This window comes from Canis lupus, chromosome 21 (genome assembly GCF_048164855.1).
Source record: "Canis lupus baileyi chromosome 21, mCanLup2.hap1, whole genome shotgun sequence".
NCBI lineage: Eukaryota > Metazoa > Chordata > Mammalia > Carnivora > Canidae > Canis > Canis lupus.
The window spans coordinates 15,377,197-15,393,800 of NC_132858.1; the positions used below are offsets into that span (position 1 = coordinate 15,377,197).

The 16,604-nt window shown below is 36.4% G+C and overlaps 1 protein-coding gene across 2 annotated transcripts in view; it reads left to right on the forward strand.

Moving 5' to 3' along the window:
- Positions 1–644: 644 nt before the first annotated feature.
- The window catches only part of LOC140613355 (olfactory receptor 4C11-like), an 86,523-nt gene continuing 70,563 nt past the window's right edge, over positions 645–16,604 (forward strand). The window contains exons 1-2 of one of the 2 annotated variants that reach the window (XM_072791887.1): positions 645–1,029; positions 4,664–5,711. In XM_072791887.1, coding sequence (XP_072647988.1) covers positions 4,705–5,619 — 915 coding nt within the window. In that variant the 5' untranslated portion in view covers positions 645–1,029; positions 4,664–4,704 and the 3' untranslated portion in view covers positions 5,620–5,711. Of the gene's footprint in view, positions 1,030–4,663; positions 5,712–16,604 lie in introns of those variants that run through there. The other variant, XR_012014472.1, reaches the window with a different exon arrangement.

A 16,604-nucleotide genomic window follows, 5' to 3' on the forward strand; every position in this document is an offset into this window, starting at 1 on the left:
CAGCCTTGCACTGTGCATTTACATTTAAGTATAAATATAAATGCTGGTCTCTTTTTTTTCTGACTCATCAGAATTTTCCATCCATTTGCTAGTCAGGACATGTACTGGATATGTCCATGGTTTTGTTCTTAACATATTTATGGTTTCTGCCTTATGCTGGCTCCACTCAAGTGGCTGAGGAATGATGATTCTCATGGCAGTGGGAGGTGGAGTGTCCAAGAAGGAGAGGTTGCCTTGGAGCACAAAGGCTAGAGGTACTGGTTTCTTTGTTTCTTCTCTCTGCTAAACTGCCTGCCCGCCTAACTTGATTTGCCCAAAATAGAACACTTGTACTTGCCTTATGGGATCGACAAACATTATATGGTCTCATTCATTTGGGGAATATAAGAAATAGTGAAAGGGAATAAAGGGGAAAGGAGAAAAAATGAGTGGGAAATATCAGGGAGGGATACAGAACATGAGAGACTCCTAACTCTGGGAAATGAACTAGGCGTGGTGGATGGGGAGGTGGGCAGGGGGTGGGGGAGACTGGGTGACAGGCACTGATGGGGACACTTGATGGGATGAGCACTAGGTGTTATTCTATATGTTGGCAAATTGAACACCAATAAAAAATGAATTAAAAAAATAAAAAAATGAAAAGAGACAACATTTAAGGATCGTGTGACTTAGTATGCAAACATTCACACACAGACACACAGACACAGACACACACACACACACACGCACATTCCCATTGGAAAGTCATTAGCCAGAAGGTTTTCTTTAAAACCTGGAAGGTTTTGCTTCAGAGATGGCATCTGAACTGAGTACAGCGTGCACAGTTAGCAATGCAGAGTGAACGTCTAATCAGAGGAAGGCCTTTATAACTAAGAAATAGTGAAAATTTAGTGAATGAGATGGTGTGGAGTAATATTTTTATGAAGGACAGCAACGTCAGGCATGGCTGGAGCCTACATGCCCAGAGGCATGGGAGGAAATGTGGTGAGGAATATTATGGCACAGCGTTGGAGGGCTTTCAAAGTCCTGGTGAGTATTTCAGGCATTGCATTAGAAAACCGTAACCATTTTATCATATTCATGGTTCATCATATTTTTACTTTTATTTATTTATTTTATTTTTTTATAAATTTATTTTTATGGTGTTCATTTAGAAACATGGATGGTCCATTTAAAGAATTCTAAGATTGGCCATTTGTAGTACTGATGTTTATGAAATACCAACCAGATTTTGTGGTACATATGAACTGATAATTCTCATAATGCAAATTCATATAGATATCTAACTCAAATTTCTGTTTTCCTTCAATAAAAATAGCGTGAGACATTTTATTTAGAATTTAATGAATATTAGACACTATGTGAAAAGAATTATCTTCTGTTTTGGAAATCCAAAATGATTCTATTTTAGGGCAGTAGAAATGCGCTGTATGATATTATAATGATGGATGTATGTCCCTAACATTTACCCAAATCCATAGAATGTAGCACACAAAGAGTGAACCCTAGGGTTAACTCTGGCCTCTCATTGATGATGGTGTGTTATGGTTGGCTAATCAATTGTGATAAGTCTAGCAGTGTGTAAAACAATTGTGCATCTGTTTTATGGGTAAATGAACAAGGTAGATTAATATCCTTGAAAGTTGATACTAATCATCATAATGGAAAATTGATACTAATTATCCTAATGAAAGCAACGATCGCAATTGCAGGTGCACAGACCTCTATCTCCCATGCTTTGTACATACTGAATTATTTAGCCTGCATAGAAACCCTAAGAAGTAGGTTGCTTTGCTCTTAATGTTTACAGGTGAAGAAAATGAAGCAAAGAGATATCAAGGGACTTGTTACATATCTCACCATAGTGGGCAGTTGGGTGGGGTACAAATCTAGGCTGTGTGGCTTCGGTTTCTAAGCGCTATCACTGTGCTAAACCACCTCCATGCTCTGCTTTAGAATATCTGCATCTCAGGAAACATAATATAGAATGTCTTTCTTCAGTTAAAGTTATGATTCATCTGTTAACATAATTCTGAATTTTTCACTCCCAAACTATTCTTTAGAAATTTGTAATCTTGTCTCTTTTCTCTTTGTATTCTTCTAATATCAATGATAGTGTGCCTTACATAATGAATGATCTCAACTATATTTATCTTAAAACTCAAACTATTAAGAGCAGTGGAATATTTTTCCCATTTTTTTACAATAACTCCAGATATTTGTGAGTCAATACTCAAAAGAAAAGATTATTGTAGGATTATGACAGAAGTGAGTAGATAGTATAATTTAAAAATGTTTTGGAAGTAGGCTAAATTAAAATGGGCAAATTGGCAGATTGGATTACAGGAAAAGGGAAAAAGCCCCAGACATGAAGAAAAAGTAAAATCATAATAGTGAAAGAAGCAGAGGTTGGCACTTAATCCTTCTTACTCACTATGAGCCAGATCTTTTCTCATTTTCTACCTAGGTACCATGATTATGTTCAACGTGTCTTTCCCAAACTAGTATATAGTGGAACTAGGATTTGAACTCAAGACATCTGAATCTAGCATCTGTGTTCTTGCCCAGGAAATGTAATGTTTTGCTAGATTAATAGCCATCCCAGATAAAATATCAAGACTGCAAAATATAAACTGACAAAAGATGAAAAATTCTCAGATGGGCAATCTTTACATAAAAAATGCAGTAAAACTGGGCAGCCCGGGTGGCTCTGCGGTTTGGCATTGCCTTCAGCCCAGAGCCTGATCCTGGAGACCCAAGATCGAGTCCCACGTCGGGCTCCCTGCATGGAGCCTGTTTCTCCCTCTGCCTACATCTCTGCTTCTGTGTCTCTCATGAATAAATAAGTAAAATCTTTTTAAAAATGCAATAAAACTGTTAAATGTGGTGTATGACAAAAAGGTATATGCACATAATAAAATATAGTTATTTACTATTATCCCAGTGAGGTAATAAGATAATGTCACAAAATAAATTGTGTTTGCATGTTTATCAGCTTTTTGGAATATCATCAACCTTGAAATATTGGCCATACTTGTATATACAAAAGAGATACACATAAAGAAGTATACTGTTATAATGTTTAAAAATTACACATAAAAACCAAAAATAGTCATTTCTGGAGAGTAGGATCATAAAGTCAATAATTTTGAGACTGATTATAAATTTATTCTCTCATTCCTCTGTGTCCTTTGAAGAATTAATGATATGAATTGTTTGACAATAAAATATAGTTAATAAATGAACACAAAATATTGAAGAACCTTTTAATAATTACCAATAGCAATGACAACATCAAGCATTTGGGGCAGCAATATCATGATTGTAAAATTATTCTGAATTGTTTTAAGAATGAAAATTAAAACAACAGGAATATCTCGATTGACAAAGGGTCAAATAAATACCACTTAGAAAAATTTTACAATGTCAGTTATAAATGAACAATTTATCCATGGAAAATATAGTAACATGGGAAGAAGTGTGATAATAATTCCAAGTCAAAATCAGAACACACTTGGCATACAATGATTTCAATGACAAACTATATATGCTATGAACAAGAACTTGAAACAGAAAAATCATAACATGTATATTGAATAATGGAATTTTCTTCAAATGGTATTTTTAGAAATAAGACAATTCAGGGTAAAAAGGACCATATATGTGTAAAAACACTGTTTAGGTTATAGACATCATTAAGATTTTTCTACCACATTGAATCCATATGCAGAGATTCTCGAGGACATCAGTTTAATAGAACAGTAAAGATGGTAAACAGGAAATTTCCTCAATTATGACAAACCTCAAAGTTCTCCAGGCTTTTGTTATCAACGACTATCAGTGAATGTGACATAAAACACAAGAGGTAAAAGACTTGTCAAAGTAGATTTTTGTAAAGGATATTTTATCCAAGATACTGATAAGCTCAGAGATGAAGTCAGAGACCCAAAAATCAGTGAACTCAACTGAGGATATTTTCTTCAGGAGGGTCCTCCAACAGTATGAGTGCTAAATAATATCGGAATAGTGTTTTTCAGATTTCAATGCACATAGATAAAATGCATAAAATGTGAACTAGATGTGTATATATGTGATCATAAAAATCTTTTTTCATTTTAGGGAAACTCAAGGTAAAGCAGGGAAACTCTTAGACGTAAATTTTCAAATGAAGGCCAAATTTATTTTTTTTAAGGATTTTATTTATTTATTAATGAGAGAGAGTGAGAGAGCTGCAGAGACACAGGCCTAAGGAGAAGCAGGCTCCATGCAGGGAGCCCGACTTAGGACTTGATCCTGTGTTTCCAGGATCAGGCCCTGGGCTGAAGGTGGCGCTAAACTGCTGAGCCACCAGGGCTGCCTGGAGGCCAAATTTCAAGGCAGTTAAGGCACCTGACCAAGGAAAGTACAAGTTTTGCCATTTTCAATCTTGGTAGGAATCAAAATATTTAAAGGATATTGACTTTTTATTATCCAAATGCAAAGGCTTTGATCCATTTTGGTTAGTTTCTGACTTAATATATAGATCTGGGAGAGGCTTGGACTTCTGCAGATTTACAAAGATTCACAAGGATTAAAGAAATTGGAGGTAACAGAGCAAAAATAAGGAATTCGGAGGTCAGCCCAATGATCTCCCCAAGATGTTACTTCTTTTCTTCTTTTGCAGATTAAGGTCTTATCAAGTTCACCCTACCTATAGATACTACTATGGCGATGAACAGCAGTGTGAATGAATTCATTCTGTTTGGCTTGACACAGGATCCAAGAAAACAGAAAGCAATATTTGGGGTCTTCTTGATGTTTTACCTTGCCACACTGTTGGGAAACTTTCTCATTGTAGTGACTATTAAAAGAAGCAGGACCCTTGGGAGTCCCATGTACTTCTTCCTATTTTACCTGTCCTTTGCTGATGCCTGCTTCTCTACAACCACAGCTCCCAGGTTGATTGTGGATGCCATTTCCCAGCAGAAGACTATTTCCTACAATGAGTGCATGACTCAGGTCTTTTCAGCCCACTTCTTTGGATGCATGGAAATCTTCGTGCTGATCCTGATGGCTTTTGATCGCTATGTAGCCATTTGTAAGCCCTTGCGTTACACAACCATCCTGAACAGGCATGTCTGCAGTGTACTGGTGATTCTGGGTTGGGTGGGATCCTGTATCCACTCTTCGGCACAAATTGTCCTGGCTTTGAGATTGCCTTTCTGTGTTCCCAATATGATTGATCACTATTTCTGTGACTTGCAGCCCTTGCTGAAACTTGCTTGCATGGACACTTATGTAATAAATTTGCTAGTTGTTTCTAACAGTGGAGCCATATGCACGGTGAGTTTCATAATCCTGCTTATCTCCTATGTTATCATCTTGTACTCTCTGAGAAACTACAGTGCAGAAGGAAAGCGAAAAGCCCTTTCGACCTGCACCTCCCATTTTATTGTGGTTGTCCTATTTTTTGGTCCATGTATATTCATGTATACACGCCCAGCAACCACATTTCCAGTAGACAAGGTGGTGGCAGTGTTTTATACCATTGGGGCACCCTTGCTGAACCCTCTGATCTATACACTGAGGAATGCGGAAGTGAAAAATGCCATGAAAAAGTTATGGTGTAGCAAATTGTGACTTCTGCTGATACAAGATATTCAGGGATCCTAATATATATTTCCTTAACAGGTTGGTTTTCCTTCAGGGACAGGAGAGATAGAATATTTTTCTTTGGGGAATAAAGCCAATTTGTAATTTTTAATCATCCTTTTTGTATATTTTATTGTATTAATATCAGTAAATAGTAATAAATATATAGACTCCTTATTCTGAGAGCATTGCATTAGAATAAGATTACTTGGGGATCCCTGGATGGCTCAGTAGTTTAGTGCCTGCCTTTGGCCAGGGTGTGATCCTGGAGACCTGGGATCGAGTCCCATGTCAGGCTCCCTGCATGGAGCCTACTTCTCTCACTGCCTGTGTCTCTGCCCCACACACCCTCTCTCTGTCTCTCATGAATAAATAAAAAAATTTTTTTTAAAGAATAGGATTACTTAAATCCAAACCACTTTGAAAAACCTATCATAGACCTTACATGAAAGGTTTTGACATCTGGTCATAGTCAGGATGAATATGTGAATAATATTCACATGATAATTTACCTTCCTGGATCAATTTGCTTTCAGAAGAAAAGCACAAACTAGTGAGAGAATGATTGTGTGTGTGAGCACACACCAATTCTTCGTCTATATTTTATTTTAGAGGTAATGAATGTGGTCATGGTGTTAATCCATATGTAACTGGAACTTAATGTAGGTGGCTGTCCTGACAACCTGGCATTTGGAGAAGGTGTTCTAAGAGAATTCTGCTCTGGAGTCTGTGTTTGAGGCTTGCCTCACTGGGAAATCTACATGGAGGCACCCTCAACCTCTAATAAAAGCTTAAATATTGGTGAAAACCTGTACTGTGACTGGAGAATTTTTCAAAATTCTGTGAGTGGTGAGAGAAGGAGAATCTTGTATTTGGCAGCAATGGGTGGTATCAGCCACTCAGTGGCCTTTTGTGGGGGTTTTCCCATGCTTTACATACGGGAGAAAGAAGTGAGCTTACCTCCCTTGACTGCCATGTTTGTTTGTTTGGGTATTAGAAAAAAAGCTTTCTTTTGGTCCTAATATGTCTGAAAAATCAAAATTCAGATTATTTGGGAGAACTAAGATTGGAAAGTCTGTTTTACTTCATTTCAATTTTGGTCTTTTGTTTTTTATGAGAATGTTTTAAAATACATATTTTCACTTTTGAAGATCACCCAACTGATATATATATATAATACACACCTGCCACCACCACCACCACATCATAATCTGTAATCAAGCACTGTCATATGATGCTCTTTCAGTACCTGAGTTTATAATACCCATGAAATAGGCAATAGGAAGTATTACTTTAATTGATATAAGCTAATGAGAAAAGAATGAAATTAACTTCATAAGTATGTGAAAAGTTTCTGCCAATGGAAGCACAATGTTATCCTGTGCCACCAAAGATGCCCAGTATTCTTACATAGAAAGTGGTGGTGGACTAAATACTTAAGACCCAAAGAGGACATTTATCAGAGAATGAAAGAGGACATTAGAGAAATATTTGTTTGCACTCCCAGAAAAGATACATTTTCATGAACAAATTGGTATAATTAAACCATATCTGCCAATGGGGAAGATTTCAAAGTGAATTGAGTGGGGATTGACATGAGGAAGTAGTCATGAGGAAAGGGGACAAGGAATCACTCCAAGCATTGGAAGGGGAGAAAGGAAAAGAAGTCTGAAAAATCAATTCTTGAGTGTTCAGGGGGAAAAAAGAGAAAAGGAATTCATTAAAGATCTAAGAGAGCTCTTAGAAACCTTCTTGTGATGTCGGAGGTGAGGGGAGCCTTTTGCAGTTCTCCTCACCTCTACAAGGGGTTGGAGACTTCTTGGTCAGCCAGAAGCTGTCCTAGAACTCGCCTGATCTATCTCCTTTCCCTTAAGTGTCCCAGAAGTATGTTACCAGTCAACCAAAACTGAAAACGATGTTTCCTGTATTTTGTGCATCTTCTAGTTACTTTCAGCAAAGGGGAAGTTCAGTGACTGCATTATGTCCAGAAATTTAAAACACTACATTTTCTATGAATCAGGTTTGTTTTTATATTATTAAAAATAATTATGAGCTATGAAAAAAGGAAACGAGTGTACTCTCCTTGCATTCCATCTCCCATGTCCCCATTCCTGCTGTAACTAATTGATTTTTATCTTTTTTTAAAAAAAGATTTTATTTATTCATGAGAGACAAAGAGAGAGAGAGAGAGAGAGAGAGAGAGAGAGAGGCAGAGACACAGGCAGAGGGAGAAGCGGGCTCCCTGCAGGGAGCCTTGACGTGGGATTCGATCCCATGTCTCCAAGTCACACCCTGGGCTGAAGGCACTAAACCGCTAAGCCACCCAGGCTGCCCAATGCATTTTTGTTTTATTCTACATCCTTTTCCTCTATGTTTTTAATGTCTCCCATACACATGGAGTCCTGCAGGAATGTTTTTTATTTAGTTTTTTAAAGATTTTTTAAAAATTTATTTATTAATGAGAGATACACAGAGAGAGAAGCAGATAAACAGGTGGAGGGAGAAGCAGGCTCCATGCAGGGAGCTGGACTTGGGACTCCATCCTGAGTTTCCAGGATCAGGCCCTGGGCTGAAGGCCCCTTAAACCGCTGAGCCGCTGGGGCTGCCCTTACTGAGTTTTGACATACTTTCAAAGCTTTTTTCCAAATTGATAGTCATTTATCTTATTAAAATTTATTTTTAATACTTAAATACTTTCAACTTCATTCTATATTAAATTACCAAATATATATTGTTGAATTTGTTTGCATGATACTCTCTGTCCTCTAAACCTATTTGTTTATTCTGTGGACATACCCAATTAGATATCATAATATAGCTTTAGATATATTTGCACTTGGTTCTTCTCCCTCTACGCTCCAAAATCCTTGATTCTTCTATACATTCAACCATATGTACTTTAGAATCATTTACTCCGTTTCCATGCAAATCACCTTCAGCAATTATGTTTAGGAATTCACTCAGTGTGCCAATTAACTGGGGAGACAGAACGTAAAGACTGCTAACTCTGGGAAAAATAAACAACTTTAAAAAGGGAGTTCCTTCACTTCCAAATTGTATAAGTCATCTGATTCAATTGTTGTATTTTTTTTTACTAGGTTTAGTGTTCTTCAATGAAGACTATTCATATTTCTGTTACATCTCATAATTTTATTTTTATTCTGGTGGAGATTTATTCCATTTTATAATTGTCTATTATATTTACATTTGGAAGTATTATTATGCTGGCTTTTGAGTAAGCTCTTTTAATAAGTAGTTTAATCTGCAAGCTGATTGTCTTGGTTTGGGGAAGTAGATGAACATATCAGCCAATAATGACTTGTGTTGTTTTGTGTTGCTTCAACTACTTATTTTCCTTTTCCTATTATTCATTGTTTGACACAGAATTTCCAAAGTGACAGGCTGCTAGACTGAATTTACCTGAAAATTTGCAAATTTGTTTAATCCAAAAATTGTTTAACATAAGATTTTATAATAGGTCATCAGTATATTCAAATAATTAACATGCATATAAAATATGAATGCCTAATTTCTCTTGAAAACCTGGGTGAGGGACAAATTTGGATATATGCCCCTCATTAGGCAACCACACACAAGAGCTTAGTCCTGGTAGACTCTAAAGGGGAAAAGATTTGTTCCATTTGTACAGTGTGCAAAGGGCTTAAAATCTTAAATATCTTTGCACAGTTTGGCTTCATTCAATGTTTTAAATCTTTTGATCTCTGTTAGTATATACGGTTAAGGACCTGGTATTAAAAGCCAGTGCAGTACATAATAATGACAGCTATAAAAGGTGGCCTTATCTTGTTCCTGAATTTAATGGAACTCTTTTAAAATTAAAGGTAACATTTCCTTTAGACTTCTGGAACATATTCCTTGATCAAGTTAACGAGACTCATTTTACTTTTAGTTTGCTGTAGTTTAATTATAATTCAGACTAAATGTTAGAAAATCCCATGTTGGCATCTCAGAAATAGTTCTTTTTGTTTTATTAATAGAAGTTGATTATCAGGAAATCCTGGCAACAGAAATCAGCAAACTTAGGATTGTGTTGGAAAGCAGAATACGTAAAAAAATTCCAGGCCTTGTCTGCTAAAATGTATTTACTGAGAGATAGAGGCATGCTGTTACCTGACTACTAATTATAGGATGGCACAGTCTCATGAGTTCTCAATAATAGAATGAGAAACATAAAGTAAGTCTAGCATGACATTATTTATTTGATTGACCTTTATCAAGTTCTAAAACCTTATATATTTCACAGATATAAAGACATGGACCTCATTCTGAGGTCCTTCCCAGTGTTTGTATCATGGGACCATAATAAAATAAAAATCATCCTAAGAGTTTCTCTAAGATGCAGGTCAAGATACGGTTATGGACTTTTTCTTCTGTATTGAACATGATAGAAATTGTAAAATATAAAGCTAAGAGAAGTATTTTATGGTGAAATGTTTTCTAATGCATTTGTAAAGTTCCTTCTACGATCAAAACTTAAAGGACAAATAGAAGCTAGCTGCAAAATCTTTTCACAACTATTCCCCCAACTCCTTATAGCACAAAAGTGAGTGAGTGCTCCTGAAAATTTTGGAGTCTGTGTCATTTTTAAGAGACAATAACAACATTCATATACTTTGTGGTTTCAGGGAGAGTCAGTGGTCTCAGCACTATATAGTCTGACCCTGTGTGTATTTTTGTTCTTGCTTCTTGCAACTCTCTACCTGGACCATTATGTTCCTGGTCTGTCACAGCTCCTTGATTATACCCCAGGAGTGCTGCATTAGAGTCTCCCTTTCTAGAATTTTCACCCCAGTAATTTTCACATGGGTATTTCCACCTGATCTTTTTTGTTATTTATTGGTTCTAATCATCATTAAACATATTGATTGATATGTTTCAGCAATTTCCCTCAGGAAATCTGAAGAGAATTCAAACACAGTTGAAACGTTAGCTGCTAATAGAAACTTTCTCCTCCTGCCCAGGAAGAGGTACCCACCGTAGAAAAACTGGACCTCTACTTCCAATGATTATGTTCTAATGATCTCTATCTGTCTTTTGTTTGCTTCATTTAAATTTAATTATCATTGATATAGTATATCATTAGTTTCAGATGTAGAATTTAGTAATTCATCAGTTGCTATAATACCCAGTACTTATGACCTCATGTGTCCTTCTTAAAGCCTGTCATCCGCTTACCCCATTACCCCACCAATCTCCTCTCCAGCAGCCCTCAGTTTCTTTCACATAGTTAAGAGTCTTTCATATGTCTCCCTCTCTGATTTCATCCTATTTCAATTTCCCTCCCCTTTTCCATGATCCTCTGTTTTGTTTCTTAAATTCCACGCATGAGTGAAACCATATGATAATTTTTCTCTAATTGACTTCTTTTTCTCAGAATCATATCCTTTGATTCCATCCATATTGATGTAAATAGTAAGGCTTAATCCTTCTGATGGCTGCATAATAGTCCATTGTATTATCCACCACATCTTTATCCATTCATCTGTGGATGGACATCTGGCTCTTTATACAGTCTGTCTATCTTGCATATTCCTGCTGTGAACATTGGGCTGCAGGTGGTCCTTTGATTCAATACAATTGTATCTTTGGAGTAAATTGCTAGTAGTTCAATTGCTGTGTTGTAGGGTAGCTCTATTTTCAAACTCTTGGGGAACCTCCATATTGTTTTCCAGAGTGACTGCATCATCATGCATGCTCACTAGTATTGTGAGAGGGTCCTCTTTCTCTGCATCCTCACCGACATTCGTTGTTTCCTGACTTGTCAATTTTAGCCATTTTGACTGGTGTGAGATGGTATCTCATTGTGGTTTTGAGTTGCATTTCCCTGATGTCAAGGCATGTGGAGTATTTTTCATGTGTCTGTTGGCCATTTGTAGGTCTACTTTAAGAAATGTCCGTTCAACTCTTCTATTTCCTGACAGCAATGTTTTTGGGGGTATTGAGTTAAGTAAGTTCTTCAGAGATCTTGAATACTAGCCTGATACATCATTTGCAAATATCTTCCGTATTCTGTAGGTTGCCTTTTCTTTTTGTTGACTATTTCCTTTCCTTTGTGAAAGCTTTATATCTTGATGAAGTCCAGATAGTTCATTTTTGCTTTTCTTTCCCTTGCCTGGAGAGCTGTGTCTAGCAAGAAGTTGCTGTGGCTGAGGTGAAAGATGTTTCAGCATGTGCCCTCCTCTAGGACTTTGATGGATTCTTGTCTCACAGGTCTATCAAAAACTTTTGGGTTACTTTTTGTGTTGGTATAAGAAAATGATCCAGTTCCATTCTTCTGCAATGTGGCTTTCCAATCATTTGTTGAAGACACTATTTTCCATTGGATATTCCTCCCTGGTTTGTTGAAGATTTGAATATTAGTGGACCATAATGATGAGGATTCATTTCTGGATCCTCTATTCTATTGATCTATGTGTTCGCTTCTGTGCCAGGAGTATGTTCTCTGATGCTTACAGCTTTGTAATATAGCTTGAGGTCCAGAATTGTGATGCCACCAGTTTTGGTTTTCTTTTGCAAATTTCCTCAGGTTACCTGGGTTTTTTTTCTAGTTTCATACAAATCTATGATTATTAGTTCCAGCTCGTTTAAAACTACTGATTATAGTTTGATAGCGATTGCATTGAATGTGTAGATTGCTCTGGGTAGCATAGACATTTTCACAATACTTGTTCTTCCAATCATGAGCACAGACTTTTTTCCAATAAATTCATTCATCTTTAATTTCTTTCATAAGTATTTTATTGTTTTCAGAGTAGAGAACTTTTTTACCACTTTGGTTAGGTTTTCAATAGGTATTTTTGAGTTTTGGTGCAATCGTCAATGGGATTAATCCCTTAATGCCACTTTCTTCAGTCTTCCTGTATAGAACTGCAACTTATTTCTGAGCATTGATTTCATATGCTGCCACGTTGCTGAATATGAGATCTAGCAATATTTGAGTGGAGTCTTTTGGGTTTTCTACGTATAGTATCATGTCATCTGTAAAGAGTTAGAGTTCGATGGCTTCTTTGCTGATTTGGAGCCTTTTATTCCTTTTTTTTTCTTTTTTTGTCTCCTTGCTGAGGTTAAAATGTCTCGTACTATTTTGAACAACAGTGGTGAGTCGGTATCCCTGCTTGTTCCTGACCATTGAAAATGGTATTGTCTGTGGGTTTTTTTTTTTTTTTTGTATACAGCTTTAATGATATTGAGATAAGTTCCCTGTATCCCTACACTGTGGAGAGTTTTAATCAGGAAAGGATGCTGTATTTTGTCAAATGCTTTTTCTGCATCAACTGAGAGGATTGTATGGTTGTCATCCTTTCTTTTATTAATGCGATGTATCACTATGATTTATTTGTAGATGTTGAACCACCCTTGAAGCCCAGAAAGAAATCCCACTTGATCATGGTGATTAATACTTTCAATGTGCTTTTGGATCCTATTGGCTCTCTCCTGAGAATTTTTTACATCCTTGTTTACTGGGGATATTGTTCTGTATTTTTCCTTTTGGTGGAGTCTTTGTCTGGTTTTGGGATCAAGGTAATGCTGGTCTTATAGAATGTTTGGAAGTATTCCTTCCATTTCTATTTTTTGATATAGCTTCCAAAAATAGGTATTAATTCTCTTTAAATATTTGGTAGAATTCCCCTAGGAATCATTTGGTCTTGAGTTGTAGTTTGTTAGGTGATCTTTGATTATTGCTTCAATTTCTTTGCTGGTTTTGATTCTGTTCAGGCTTTCTATTTCTTCTTGCTTCAGTTTTGGTAAGTCATGTGTTTCTAGGAATGCTTCCATTTCTTCTAGATTGCCTAATTGGTTGGCATATAATTGCACATAACAATCTATGAAATTGTTTGTATTTCCTTGGTGTTGGTAGTGATCTCACCTCTTTCATTTATAGTTTTATTTATTCAGGTCCTTGATCTTTTGTTTTTGATAGGTCAGTCTAGTGGTTTATTGATCTTATTAATTCTTTCAAAGTAACCAGCTCCTAGTTTTGTTGTTCTAGTCTACTGTTCTTTTAGTTTGTATTTCATCAATTTCTGCTATAATCTTTATTATTTCTCTTCTCTTGCGACATTTAGCTCCTTTAGGTGTAAGGTTAAGTTGTGTAGTTGAGACTTTTCCTGTGTTGAGAACAGCTTGTATCACTGTATACTTCTCTCTTAAGACTGCCTTTGCTTCATCTGAACTGTTGTGTTTTTCTTTTATTTCATTTCATGAATATTTAAAGATTCTTCTTTAGTTTCTTGTTTGACCCATTCATTCTTTAGTAGGATGCTTTAACCTGAATGAATTTTGTCCCTCCTAAATTTCCTGTTGTGATTGAGTTCAAAATTCCAATCATTGTAGTCAGAAAAATTGCAGGGAATAACCCAATCTTTTGGAATCTGTTGAGACATGATTTTTGACTGAGCTGTGTTAGATTATGGAAAATGTTCCATGCTCACTCAAGAAGAATATGTGGTCTTTTGCTTTAGGAAGGCATGCTCAGAATATGTCTGTAGTGTCTGTCTGGTCAAGTGTGTCATTCAAAGCTCTTGTTTCCTTACTGAAATTCTGCTTTGATGATCTGTGCATTTTTGTGAATGTTGTGTTAAAGATCCCTACTATTACTGTATTATTGTCAAAGTGTTTCTTAATTCTGTTGTTATTTGCTTTATATATTTGGCTGCTCCTCTATTAGAGGCTAAATATTTGCAATTGTTTGTTCTACTTGTTTGATAGACAACTTATTTATTAATTATTAATTATATTGTCCTTCCTCATCTCTTATGACAGTCTTCAGGTTAGAATCTAATGTGTCTGATATAAAGATTTCCACCTTAACTTTTTTTTTTTTAATGTCCACTAGAATGATAGATGGTTCTCTTCCTCCTCACTTTGGATCTGGAAGTGTCTTTTGGTCTAAATTCTGCTGCTTGTAGACGACATATCAAAGTGTCATGCTTTTTTTATCCAAATTGAACCTATGACTTTTGATTCTAGTATTTAGCCCAATTATATTTAGAGTGAACATTGAGCTATATGAATCCATTGTCCTTGTTTGACCTGTAAAGTCATTGTTTCTGAATATTATCTCTGTTCATTTCTGGTTTATGTTACTTTTGGGCTCTCTTTTCGCTTCCAGGATGCTCTTTAATATTTCTTGGTGGGCTGGTTTAATAACAAATTATTTTGGTTTCTCTTTTTCCTGTTTCTCTTTATCCCTCCTTCTATTCTGAATGACAGACTTGCTGGATATAGTATCCTTGTCTGCATACTGTTTTCATTTAGCACCCTGAATATATCATGCCAGTCCTATCTGGCCTTCCAGGTATCTGTGGATAAGTCTGCTGGGAGTCTTATTTTTCTACCCTCATAGGTTCAGGACCTCTTGTCCTGAGCTGCTTTCAGAATTTTCTCTTTGTCTCTGAAATTTGCAAGCTTCACTGTTATATGTTGAGGTGTTAGCCTACTTTTGTATTGATTTTGAGGGGGATCCTTTGTTCCTTCTGAATCTGAATGCCTGTCTCCTTCCTCAGATTAGAGGAATTTTCAGCTATAATATGCTCATGTATACCTTCTTTCCCACTTTCTCTACTTTTTCCTCTTCTTTCGGACCCTATTATGCTAATATTGTGTCATCTTATGTTATCACTTATCTCTCATATTTTTCCCCTGTGATCAAGAGGTTGTTTATCTCTGTTTTTTTTTGTTGTTGTTTTACTTCAGTTTTCTTATTTTTCTCAATTTGTTTTCTATATCAGAGATCCTCTCTTCTGTCTCATTTTTCTTAGCAGTTAGAGCCTCCATTTTTTATTGCATCTCAGGAATTGCCCTTTTATTTTTGACCTCCTCAGATTTTAGTTCTTTTATTTTGCCAGAAAGGGACTCTCTGTGTCTTATATGCTTTTCTCAGCCCAGGTAGTATCTTTATAATTTTTATTCAGAATCTAGTTCCAACATGTTGCTTCTATCCCTACTGATTAGGTCCTTAGCAGTGAATATTGCCTTCTGTACTCTTTTTGAAGTGAGTTTTCTGTATTGTCATTCTGACCAGAGAAGAATAAATGAAAGAGAACAAAATACTAAAATGGCAACAGTGATTCCAGAGAAATATACACGAAACAAATCAGAAGCAACAGATAAATAATTAAAGAAAGAGAGAGAACATAACCAAATGCTGAACAGACGGAACACAACACTAGATCCTGGGTGTATTTTGGTCTGCTTCCCTGAAGAAACTAGATGCCAGAATTGTAAAGAAAGGCAAACTTACATATAATCAAAACAACATGAAAGACTCCTATCTCTGGGAAAAGATCTAGGGGTGATGGAATGGGAGGTGGGCGGGGGGTGGGAATGACTGGGTGTTGGGCACTGAGGTGGGCGCATGATGGGATGAGCACTGGGGGTTATTCTATATGTTTGCAAATTGAACACCAATAAAAAAATAAATTTATAAAAATAAAAAAACCCAATTAATTAAATTCAGTGACTGGATAAAATAGAACTATAAAATGAAAATTAAAAAGACTTTACAAAGAGTTAATAAAATAAATTATTTGAAAAGCAAACAAAAAGATTAATGTGAAAGAGTGTAGAAACATGAGAAAAACCCTTAAATTCTGTATACTATTTTACCCTACTGCTGGAGTTTGGCAGTTCTGTATCATTGGTTTCCTTGGTCTTAGCACATGACTTGCAGATCTTCTGGGTGAGGTGCCTAGTGCAGTGACTCTCAGGTGTCTTTGCCCTGGATTGTATTGCACTTCCTTTTGCAGGGAGCTTGGCTAAATATACAGCCCCAGATTGCTCTACGTGACTTTTGTTGCCTTAAGGCTTTCTGTACCGGTATGGGGGATGAGAAGGAAAATCAGAGCTGCACCTCCATTTCCAGCCCTCACGCTGAAAGTTCATGTCCCCTACTCTTCAGTGAGTGCTCAGGGAAAAGCAGCCAATCACTCTTATCTCCCTGGTTTCAGTTC